Source organism: Haliotis asinina, chromosome 2, assembly GCF_037392515.1.
Source record: "Haliotis asinina isolate JCU_RB_2024 chromosome 2, JCU_Hal_asi_v2, whole genome shotgun sequence".
NCBI lineage: Eukaryota > Metazoa > Mollusca > Gastropoda > Lepetellida > Haliotidae > Haliotis > Haliotis asinina.
Window position 1 is genome coordinate 90,531,756 of NC_090281.1, and position 13,113 is coordinate 90,544,868.

Genomic DNA, 13,113 nt, shown 5'->3' on the forward strand with positions numbered 1-13,113 from the left:
TCCTGTTATCATGGTTTTGCATTTCCAAATTCAGTTTTGTTTTAATTCTTGGTTTATGTGCAGCATATCCATGTTCTAGGATTTCTGCCCAGAATCACCATCGTCTTTCTTCCTACATTGTCAGAGTGGCAGTAATCTAACTCCAAATCAAGAAAGACGTGTCATTGACTTGGAGCAATCACGTAATACAAAGTTAAGAACATAAGGTTAGACTATTCGGGTTTTTTCAGTGTATTTTACGTTGCTTTGCTCACTCACTCTCTCACTCACTCACTCACTCACTCACTCACTCACTCACTCACTCACTCTCTCATCACTTACAATGACTGCTTCTGGGTTTACAAGAGTGTAGGTTTGGTCTAAAACTTGTTGCCATTGTTTCATTTCCTGCGCTACATCGCAGGATGTCACTAAAACATTGAACAAAAAAATACACATCCCACAGAACACCCCTTTATCAAGGTCCATTAAATACCCATAATCTAAAGAACACCCTTTGCCATTATCCATGAAAGTATCCCCCCATGCTTGCTGAAACACCATGAACTCAGTAACACTATACTTCTCACATCAAATAATCTTAACCTTCAGCCCTCCTGTTACCATTCCAAGCAATTTATTGCAATACACCTATGATAAAAAAACATTATGTATCTTTCTGTACTCTTCTACAACATGAATACCCCTACACCCAGTTACCTGTGATATTGTTAAGTTATCCAGGTGTACAACCATGTACCCACCCTGCATCAATATGACTGCACTACCTTGCCACCCAAACCCTCTTTCCTGAGGGTATGCTATCAGTTGGGCCCTGTGTGTGAAGCTACCCTCACAAAGAACCCGTGTCAGTGCCTCATCCAGCCTCAAGTAGTCAGACCCAGCCAAGGCTTTGTAAACCCTCAACATTGAGGGTTTAATGTTGAGTCAATATTTGTCAACAAATGTAGAATGGCATAACAATGACACTAAGCGTAAAGAGTTTGTTTCTATACATCAGTCCCTTCACCCCCTGTGCAGTTCGCACTGAAAACTTAATCTTCTATGACTGTCATATAATTCCTTGTTGCTTGTTAACCAGATTAATAGTTCAATAAAAGGTACATTTTACATCATGCTATAGCTTGGGGATTTGTTTCATGTAGACTATAGTGTTAATTAATGAGCTTGGGTGTTGTAAATTCTACTTTGGTGGCCTTCTACTCAACAGGCTGGAAATACTTTGATCTGGTAAGTTTCAAATCACACTTACAATACTGGATCATTAAGGATAGTTTAAGTGATTTGCCAGGTATGGCAGGATGGCTTGCAAACCATTGTGTCTGTGCATGCCAACTGCTGATAGTATGAGCAATCATGCATGTTGGTGATAGCTGTCACCATGGAAACACATTGTATCCACCGTGCCCCATGTATGGGTGAGTGAGTGAGTCTAGTTTTATGCCACTTCACCACTATTCCAGCATTGTCATTGCAAGGGACAGCAGAAATATGCTTCACACATTGTACCCATGAGGGGAATCAAACCAAGGTTTTCAGCTCGGCTAACCATTAGGCTACCCCACCACCTCCTACTATGGGGAGCAGCCAGAATCTTGGTAAATCTACAGTTGTGATTTTAGTAGAGCTTGCTGAAAGGGATTGGATGAGTACCTGGGGTGTTTGCTTAGAAGCATACCCTGTACACTACCCAGGCCCATGGTTAGACGCGTGATATACTGTTTGACAATTATTGCAGTACACCTTCATCGCTCTGTGATAAGTCCTGTATGTAGTATTTCTTTCAGTCTGTTCATGCATTACTTCTGATGTTTTTATCTTTGATTTATGCTTCAGTCACCTTCAGTGTATGTGTTAGATCATTTCACATGTGGATCTGAATGGCTTTTTATCTGAGCTCTTGTAAAACAATTGTTGATCAGACATTTTGTACCAGGCTTTTGATACCAGGGCAGAGGCAGGTTATAGAACACTTTAACCTCCAGTTCTAATAAGTAAGAGAAGAGGAAGGTTTTTAGGCACTTTTAGCAATATTCCATCATAGCAAGGAAAAACAGAAGTGGCTTTTAAGCATTGAACCCATATGGGGAATAAAAACTATGCCTTCGATGTGACGAGCAAATGCCACTCAGCTACTCCACCGCTCAATCCCATTAGGCAATTTGGTAAACATTGTATTCAAAAGGACACATCTCTCTCTCTCTCTCTCTCTCTCTCTCTCTCTCTCACACACACACACACACACACACACACACACACACACACACACACACTCACTCACTCACTCACTCATGAAAATGATGTTTAAAGAGACAACTATTATTGACATTTATGGAAGCAGAGGTCTGAGGTCCCCTACAGGCTCTGAGATATAATGATGAGTTCAGTTTGTGGAGCTAATTATGAGCCCCAGTTATTAAATTCTTATCACGATGGTATGGTCAATAGGTAGGAGATAATCCTGCTGGTAATCTTACAGAAGATGTATGTGAGTGTGATGGTGATCACAATAAGAGATACGTATCTGTCTGTGCCATGTCATCCAGGTCCATGGAGGCCATGACACGTGGTCAGACCACTCTGACATAACACTGCATGTGTTACATGTAATCCGATCTACTCTAGGAATATACTCCTGTGGCATGAGAAGTAGTCAAGCCTGATTATGTTTCTGAATTAATCTGCATCCCTGCCAAGCTGCCACCTATTGTGGCAGCTTCATGAAATATGGTGTATTCCTGATGCAATATATCCCTCAGGTTATTTCACCGATTGAATGGAACTGAGGCTCAGAGACAGCCGGCATGAACTGTCTCATTTGGGGAGCATTTGATATTGGAAGAATAAATGTTCAGTAGGTCATATAATCTTGTGAAAGTAAAGGTGACTTTTCAAAGAAAAAAATAATATGACTTTGTTTTTATTTGGGTTTATTATGTCTGTTTTATGTTGAAATTTCAGTGGTAGTGAAAGAACTACATTTTTAAGCAGATGAATTTCTTCTCACACTTTGTGTGACAGGTGTGTTTGACAAGTTGGAAATTGATATGGAAATGTTGGGGGTGTTCTACTGCTATCTGTGCAAACCACAAACACTGCAGGGAATGGATTAACTTCTGCACTGGTGTAAACATGGAATTATATATACATATAAATCTTTGGAGAAGAAGCATTGATTTATTAGTCAGAAAGTCTTTTTCCTGAACCTCACGGTCAGAAACAGCAGAAAAACTGACAATTCATGATTGAGCTTAAACACTGAAATTGTTAAGCGCTTGCTCGCTTGCTCACTCACTTACTCAACCACCCACCCACTCATCCATTCCTGCACTCACATATCCACTCACATACCCATTCCTATACTCACTCACCCACTCACAAGAAAACACATACACAGTAAATCAAACTGCAGCCAGACCTCAGTAACATCAATAATCCGTAATCCTTAATGGTAATGAACCTCCTATTTACAAAATCTGGAGCAATTACAATTATCTCAAGATAGCTCACAGATGAAATGGTTATTGCCGAGAACATGATGACATATGCCCAAATACCAAGTCGTCTATGGACTGCACAGTAATTAAAGTTACCAGGGTTCCTACTATCTGCTTTCTACAGACATTGATTTATTTAGGATTCATTCATACAATGTGTTTTGCATGACTCACTCACTGAATAATTAATACAGAAATTGGTTACCCAACAGTGACAACAAATGTGGTTTAATTAATGCATGAGTGTTTCCCTTTAATAAAAATACTGAAGTAGTTTTTGTCTTTCAAAATGTTATTAATATTATTAATATTAATTGTGGGTAAAATATTCTATAGATTTAAGTGCAAATGGTGGATTAATAGTAACACGTCAAGAATTTACAAGCATTAAGCTGAATTTTCCCTTGTAATTATATAAGTTATTATCTGTTTGTCTGTGAATAAGAGCAAGCATCTTTGTTTGGGACACAGTGTTTGATTAGCAGTTTCATGTTAACAAGATTCTGATCAAACTGTAGAGCTACTGTGGAAGTCTTTCACTGTAATAGTGAACAAGATTTCCTTTGATTAAATGTTTAACCTTTAGATTGTATGCAGCAAAATAAAGATGTATAAATGAACTAAGTGCACATTCTAAATTGCGACCTAAAAAAAATATGTATCTTCTGTGGCATATTTACTGAATGAAATGGTCACAGTTGGGTTCATTCCTTGCCAGCTGAGGTTAGTTAAGTGTACCTGTCAACCCCATGTGACAATGGACTGGCCCACTCTCAGGTAGGGAGTATCAATGAAGTAGCGATCTCGAGTGTGGTATGTCCGTGGATGAACTGGCAGTCATAGCTCAATATCATGGACACGACAGGCAAAGAAAGTGCTCCTACACACTCGTAAAGCTGGACCATGAGAGATTATAGGACATGATTTGACCCTGTGCGCTGGACGACAGTTTACACACTTGGAACGTGTTGAGAGTTGTACCTGTGTTTTACCTGAGCTTACCTGGACGTTGACTTGTTAGTGGCATGACTCTTTACCATGGCTGATGTATGTTTTTATATCAAGTCGCTGTCACTGTTGTGTGGCAGTGAAGACGGAGGAAAATGGACATTGCAGGTACGCCACAACTTTTTACTTTAGACAAACTTTTCTTCCGTGGCCACGGGGAATGTGACCCTCTGCTGGAAGAGTTTTTGCAGCTTTACAATCATTCTCAGCAGTCCTCATAGCAAGGAGCCAAGCACAGCACGTAACTCAGGGCTAAAATCTTTATAAATATGCAGCTCGCTTGTGCCTCAATCAAAGCAAACAGTTTTTGCTCGTCCACACTTGCCGAAAATTTCAAAAGATTTCTTGAAAGGAATATGAATTTCAAATTCCGAAAATCTCAGCAACCGACTATAAAGATGATCCATATTGAGTTTTAATGTGAAATTGTTTGCCTTGGTTACTTGGCATTCAGTAGGTTCCAGCAGCACTAAAAGTCAGGGTTCAGTGGATACTCCTTTTAACTGCGTTTTACAGATGACTTGCTGAAATTTGGAGGGAAATTATGGATAAATATGAAATATTTCTTTGTCCTATATGCCTAAACTTCATTTGCCTGAAACTTTAGGAATGACATAAAATGTGCATATTGAAGGATCATGAACATTTTAGTAGTATGACATATATTGTATTCTCTGTAATCCCTACTAATATTCATGAACATATTCATGATCCTAATTTTGGGTGTTTTTGTGGGCTCAGTATATGTGAAATGTTCATGTAGAATTAGATTCTGTTAATAATTTGTAAATTTGTTTCTGTATGAGTAATGATGTAAGATAAATTCAGCATGTGTACGAAGGTTGATAGCTACATCAGTCATTTAAATATTTTCTTGATCTTTCTGACCAATTTCAAGAGTTAAAATATTTTAGTCTCATGTCATTTTGTTCCCCTGATGATTGTTAATATTTTTAGGTCTGTTTCATATTTGTGAAGATTTTGTCAGTTATCATTAGATTATTTAAAAAAACCAAACTGTATGTTCTTCCAGCAGGGACATATTGAAATCAAACAAAGATGAAGGCACTGCCCTCTACTTCTAAATTACATTTAATAACATTTGATTAATGAAGTGATATTGCATGTGGAAGAGCCACTGTGCAGACAGAGTGGCTTTATTGAATAGTTTACACTAACTGTAAATAGGGGACAAAAGAGCTTTTCATTAAATTTTGAAACTGATGCAGACACCATTCTTTTTCTCATCAACCTAATGACACAGATTCGGAGGGCGATTTTGTCATCAATTTCACTCCCCGGGGACCAAAGTATCAGGTGTCTGACGTGGAAGCTATCTTTTAAGGCTGCAGTAGAAAATTGTCTGGCATTGATCGAAGGGTTGATTTAATGTGTGGTTGTCTCTTCATCTATGAGTGCGACATTCATCAGGGATGTGCTTGTTGAGATGTCATACTTCAGGACATGAGCGTTCAGGTGAGCTGTGACGTTTTGGGTTGTATTGTCTTGGGATTATCTCTGCCTTTGATGGACTTTGGCCAAAACTCTTTGGCACAAATTAAAGAAGAATAGAGTCAGTGATGACCGTTTATAGAACTTTCTGTTGCTTTGATGTGCATAGTTGAAAAGATTTGGATTCGTAAGGTTGTTTCTTATTTACACTGGGTGCTGGTTGTGTCTTAAACATGCCCGCCAAGCTGGGTGATATGAACAATAATGTGATGAGAACAAGTCACGCTAAAGCAAAGGAATGACAGTGTTGAGCTGAGATACAGCTGCTTACAGAAGATCTTTTTGGGTCTTGCTGTTATTGATGAAGGATTATAATTTGCTGAAAGATTAAACATGATTGATGATCTTATGTGCAAGTTTCAAAGCTTGAGCAGCAGTTTGTGTTATATTTACCAGAAGACATGATGACATTGTGAAAATGCATTACTAAGAACAGACTTGGATAGGTGTGATGAATGGAGAGGTTCATTTTCAGAAAAATATTGATAATAACAGCAGTTCTATCAGATGATATTATTGGTAGATTTAATTTTGTCTAAAAATGCTGCCTCATCAGGATAATTATATCAGGCTGTTGTAGAAATTATGTCTGACTGTAACATACCTTGTCCAAACAGGATTTTTGTCCTAGTTTTTCTAGATGCTAAACAGTATCTTCTGCAGATCCTCATTATGACATACATCCAACCTTTTATAGGCATTGAACAGGTGCCCCTCATGTGAAGCTATATTTGTGTTCTCTAATAAGTGATTGTTAAAGTACCAGAAGAAGGATTGTCTTAGTGTGTAGACTGTCACTAGTTGATGTTATTGTTTTAGAATTCAGACTGTCTGATTTTGTGGGATAGTATTCAGGTATTTATAAGCTGTCACGGTCTAGTTGAAATATCCATGCCCAGTGTGAAACAACTTTCACTCACTCTTTCTTGAATGATAAGTAGTATGGCAACGATGTCCCCTTGAGCACCTCCCCAGCAATTTGTACGTCTGAAGAGTGCCAGTAATGGATCAGACATACCCAGGGGCTGCATCTCTAGAACACTTCACCATGATAACCCATGATTACACTGATGAACAGAAAGTGGACATTGTCCACCCACCACCTAGTCCTCCATCCACAACAAGATGTGTCCAGGGGCACTTCCTGTTGTACTCCTCCCTGTAAGTTCAGGACTCTTTGAAGGTAGCCCATCATGACCAAGTCTATTTGATGAAGTCATTGTGGTTGTTCAACTGGACACAGGTTGGTGTCATGATCCTTTTTGTCCATCAGTTGGGCAGACATTCATCATGGTCTCAGCCTAATCCTGGTAACTATTGTTTATCTTTCTTGACCATTTTCATTGAACACTGATTTCATGTGGATTTGTGACCCTCTTGGTGAGATTTACGTCTTAATCTTTTATAGAGTAGGAGAGTCACAAATATTGACTGCACAGGGCGAAGCTAAATCCCAGGTTTATACTTCAAAGTTAATTGACTCTTAATGTCTCATTTATTTCTTTTGAGGAATTATATTTGATCTAAACTTGTATTTAGTATAAGATTCTTTCAGTGACTTAGATTTTATAGGCAGAATTTATGACCAGAGGGTTTGTTTGTTACTCATCAATTAAGTTGAAGGCAATATGTTATATACTTTTTTCAGAAACTTCATTTTGAACAATATATAATATATAATATATTTATAGTACGAGCATCTTGAAGTAGGTACAAACACATGAACATTCACTGAAGTTAGCAGATCCATGCACTGAAATAGATATACTCCTCAACCAACAACCACAATGACTTTACTTATCTGTCATGGCAATGTCATCTATCTAATAAAGTGTTCTGTAATGTCTGTTGGGTAGTATTCATGTATAGAACCTTTTATTGAAGCTGATCACGCACCTTAGTAAACATAACCAAATATGCACTAGATGGGTGTAACCATGTACTAAAGTTATATTTAAAATGCATGTTATTATCATCAGAAGTAGATGACTATAAGAGTATATATACTTCATTAGAATAGTACATTGCTCTACAATGACACTAATGTATCATATGGAAACATTTATGAACTTATTAAGTTTGAAACATGAAAGGACACAAATATGTCATATGTAAAATTTATTAATTTCGATCTTTTGAGAACATAATTTCCAGCAAAGTATGTGAGAAAAGTTTTGAAACATCAAAGGAGAAAATTAATTTGAAATTAATCAAACTTGAGATTTTGTCCATATCTAGACAAGGGTATCATGTTGACTGGGCAGGCCTCCCTGCTGAGAGTATGCCACAGGGGATCTGAGACCAGGGGTCCAAGGTTAGGGATTAGGGGATTGAGAGAGAGATAGAGAATGTTGACAAGAGTACCTGGCTATTGTCCTCCCTCCCATAGCTATTGAGGAGGGCAGGGGTTCGTTCAGCATCTTTGTTCTGAGGCAGTGACATGATAGCAAAGCTCTTCAAGTTGTAGGAGCTGCCATGTCCCCTATTGGCAGCCCTCTGTTATGGTTCAGTCTAGGTGATGATGTCTCAAGTAGGGACACTGTTTCATTTGATAGTCTACAATAATAGTTTTGTTCAAAGTTCAAAGGATATGAGTCTGGATGGGTGACCAGATTGTGAAACATTACAGGTATTGTAAGAGCAATGAGATGACCTCTAGAGGTCATGTTTCTTCCTTCCTTGGACCAAGAGTGGCTGATTTGTCTCAGGGTTCAATCACTGCATTAAGTAAGTATATTAGGGTCCAGTGAGTCTGAGTTTGAATCCTGGTTTGGGTTTTAGGTTTGTCTGCACCATACCCATGCTTAAGGGTTTCAGAAACATCTAAGACCTGCATCACTGAAGGCATTGTGGTTCCCAATTGTGCTTACGCTGTCGATCACTGAATTATCTGGTCCATACTCAATTATGTACTGACCACCACCATATTGCTGGAATATTACTGAGTGCGGTGTAACAGTAAGCTCACTTACTCACTTACAGCTTTCTCCCACTTTAAGCTGGTATGCTCATATAAATGGAATGAATGCTGTTCAAGGTGACATCAAACTTTTGCATGAGTTGTATGTGAGTTCAAGAATCGAGAAATAATTCAGAATGTACAAAATCCAAACTTGAACCAGAGTTCTAAATAGCTGCATCTTGGAGTAAATATGAGCAATATGTTTGCAGGAATTATAGGTAATTATGCATACAATATGTGTTACATATGAAAAAAAATTGCATATAATTTTTATTCAGTATATATAGCTTCTGAAATGATGTGATCTTTTTTGAACCTGCCAGAAAGAATTTTGTTGACATAGTTTGTTTGGGGTTTAAGACATTCATTTGCTTGCTTGCTCGCTCACTCACTCACTCACTCACTTAATTAGAAACTAGAGGCCACATTTTTGTATTTTGATGGTGCAGTTAGAGCTTTGTGAACTCAATTAGGGTCAGCGTGTCTACATGCTTGGCCTTCATGGAATTTGTCACACCAGCGCTTGTCTGTTATTTGAGACGATTTTTTTTTAATGAAAATCTGAAGCTATCTCCATGGCAACTGTCGGATTTTTTTTTAATGAAAATCTGAAGCTATCTCCATGGCAACTGTCGCCCAATTATCCAAGAACATGCTGTATCAGCATGTTTGAGACAGACTATGTTTGTGCACGTGTTCAGCTGCCTTGCCTCCTGTGCGATCAACACAACACGATCAACATGTTGGGCAGTATCATGGCAGTTCACACTCACAATATGCTGAACTGGTGGTCAGTATACAACATGCCACTATCCATCAAATCCTTTGTGGTCATGTGACCTATCTGTTAAGTGTTTGTGTGTCTAGCCTGTCCAAAACATGTTCATGTAAATAATCTACATATCATCATCCATGTGTTATACTAGGGTTTGCATGTGAGCTGATTAATTAAGGTAATCCAAACCAGTAAGCATGAGTTTAAAATATCACACAAATATTCTTTAAATGAACACGTACTTCAGCTGTTCCCAAACCAATGGAAAGACCAGGAAATCTTTAACATATTTTCTGCAATAGATAAATAATCGAGTTGAGCTTGAGAATACAATTTTATGCTACAACCTTTATTGCAGTTAAATTTATCTTACTTCATGGAGATATGTGTTTAAGTTAAGTGGTTGAGGTATTCACTCAGCACACCAAATACCTGGATATGATGCCCAGGTCTGTACAGTGAGGTTATGGTATGCTCTCCTTCCCTAGTTTGGTTAATGGTAATAGTGGAGTTAAACCTTAGTCACTCACTAATGAATAAGAGAGTGACTGGAGTAAGATCTTTGTAATTGACTAGATCATTGTAGCCTAATGGTTAAAGTGTTAGTTTACTCAGCATGGGATGGAGGCTTATGCCCAAGTGATAATATGTAAAGCTAACCTGTTCAAGCAACCAATCTAAAGTGAAATCCTGATGAACCAGTACACCTGTAAGAGACATACCATGTTCCAACAGCTCAAATATATTTGTGTTGCTATTGTCAGTAATATGAACTAAACACTAGCACATCTGAACTAAATACTAGCACATCTGAACTGAACTAAATTCTAGCACATCTGGAGTGAATAGTAGCACATCTGAACTAAATACTAGCACATCTGAACTAAATACTAGCTCATCGGAACTAATCTTTAGCACATCGGAACTAGATACTAGTTCATCGGAACTAAACTCGAGTACATCTGAAGTGAATAGTAGCACATCACAACTGAGTAGTAGTACATCAGAACTAAATACAAGCACATCTAAACTGGTGCAATGGTTTGTAGGTTCTGTACACCAGTGTACATGTATTTTACAATCCTTCCAAACTTAATGGATTTATCAGAATGAAAAAAAAACATGCCTCAGTTATAGGGTGTGAAAATGATATATGATATGGGGTTCTTGATCGGAATCATAAATTCACTCCATGATTTTTTAAGTTTCAGAATACGCTGAGTCATATCTGTTGCTACATGGCCAGAATCATCAATATGACCTTCATTTAATGTTAGGCGAAATAAAATTTATATTTGAAGGGTAACATATTTTTTCTAATATAATAGTAAACAACTGAGTGCCTGTTTATGTTAAAAAGTTTGTTTAGGTCCAATGCATTTCTAAAAACAAATTGGTAGAAAGTAGTGAAAGCCAAATACCCCAGAAAATCACATTGCTCTTTCTTAAGAAGAGTCTTGAAGAATAGATACCTGTATGCACTGAACCCATATTGTGTAACACCACCAAATTTAACATGAATTTATTCTAAATTGAGACTTAAGTGTGGTGATTTATTGAAGTGACACACTTTTAGACACATTTAATTATCCCCCTGTGCAAATAGTCCATTAGATGGCTGTTAAAAGCACCATATTTACATAACTCAGGGCAGTTTCTGGTACAAGTTCTGTAATAAATTGTGCTTCGTTGGACATATGTGTCATTATTGAAGCAGTTGAGTGACACTTTGAATATGAGGAACGGTTTCCGCCCTTCCAGTGGTTTTATGTACCTGGGCCCAGTATATTAAATGTTATAGTTCTCTTAAAACTCCAAGAGGAAATCTGGTCGCTGATTTGGGTCACCTCCATCTACATAGTGCTCAGTTATTTCAGTACTGCCTTGATTTGATTTCATAAAATGAACATGGGTGTAGCTCCCATGTTGACTTAGGTCCCTGAACCAGATTATATTGCTGTAATATTGTAGCCTTAACTGTACGAGTGAGTGAGTTGTGTACGTTTTTTTGGTGGAAACACTCCTCTCTCCTTTTTCAAAATTGCTAAATCCACCTGTGAGATTTATACTTTTTTTTCAGCATTATTTCAGCAATATCATGGTGGGGGATACTAGATCCATGTGGGGAATCAAACCTGGATCTTCAGCATGATGAGTGAACGCTTTAACCACAAGACTACCTCACTGCCCCATAGACTTAAATGAAGGAAATCTAGATTTTCTGCTGGTTCGTTAATCCCTTTGGCCCATTTTCAGTATAAAGGTAGTTCCTTATTTCTGCCTGAAATATATATATATATATATATAGGTGCCATGTTGAGTGTCTGACTGAAGAGGTGGTCTGATTGTTTGACTGGTATTAACTGCTAGATCAGTTAATACTGAATATGCTGTCAGGTCATGATATCAGTGGACACTGTTTTTTTTGTTTGTTTTTTTTTAAGTGCTCTTGGTTAACATTTACCTTTACATGTATATGGTTAAAGTCAATCAGGATTCTGGATGAGAACTGGTCTCCAGCAACATGGTGTAGTCATATGAGGCAACAGAATGGAGCATGTGGTCAGTCTCGCTCACTTGGTTGACGTCGAGTCATTGTAACCTTAGGGTATGGATCAGTGTTCATTAATCATTCATTAGTACGTGAAACCCAATTCTAATATTAATCACAGGATTGTTTACAAAAGGCTGAAACATTGTCTATGGCTATGTAAAACAATGAACAATGTTAGACTTGAAAATGTCGCAGTTTGCTCTGTTTATTAGAAATGTTGTTCAAGATGTATCTAACTTGTATAGACTTAATACATTTACTGATGTACCTGGTAATAAGAATTATTCTTGTCAGTAGTTACAAATATATTAATGTTTGTATTTATGGCTGTACATGTCAGTCATCAAAATATTAAAGTTGCTCTCATATTCTCTGACAATAAAAGTTGTAACTCATTAATTTATAGGTAACATATTGTGCTTTTCTTAACCATTAATGGTGCTATCTGTTGCATGTAAAAGGTTTTGGAAAATTTCCATAACAAGTTCGTTACAGAATCATCTTAATGTTTATTGACACAGAAACATGATGAGAGAGAGTTATGTGATGACTTGAGCCATTTGTGGATATTAACATCATATGCTTGAGAGTGAAGCGATATTCGAGGACAAAGTCGCAGTGTGAGGTCATGTCAAAGTCTGTGTATCTACAGGGAGAATCCTATCACTATCTCACAACATGGCCCTGTCACACCAGAACTCTGCACTTCCGCACGTACACACTGACAATTAAACAACAGCTGATCCAAACAATGGATTACATACCTAGTTTGATCATATATCTCTTAAAATCTAGGTCTGGAAAA

The 13,113-nt window shown here is 37.7% G+C and overlaps 1 protein-coding gene across 4 annotated transcripts in view; it reads left to right on the plus strand.

The window, feature by feature from the left end:
* The window catches only part of LOC137274572 (rho GTPase-activating protein 7-like), a 152,004-nt gene that overhangs the window by 42,978 nt on the left and 95,913 nt on the right, over positions 1 to 13,113 (plus strand). Inside the window, exon 1 of one of the 4 annotated variants that reach the window (XM_067807834.1) lies at positions 4,272 to 4,613. The exons of the other annotated variants lie outside the window; for them this stretch is intronic. Within the exon in view, the coding sequence (XP_067663935.1) occupies positions 4,536 to 4,613 (78 nt within the window). The 5' untranslated portion in view covers positions 4,272 to 4,535. Of the gene's footprint in view, positions 1 to 4,271; positions 4,614 to 13,113 lie in introns of those variants that run through there. 4 annotated transcript variants of the gene reach the window in all.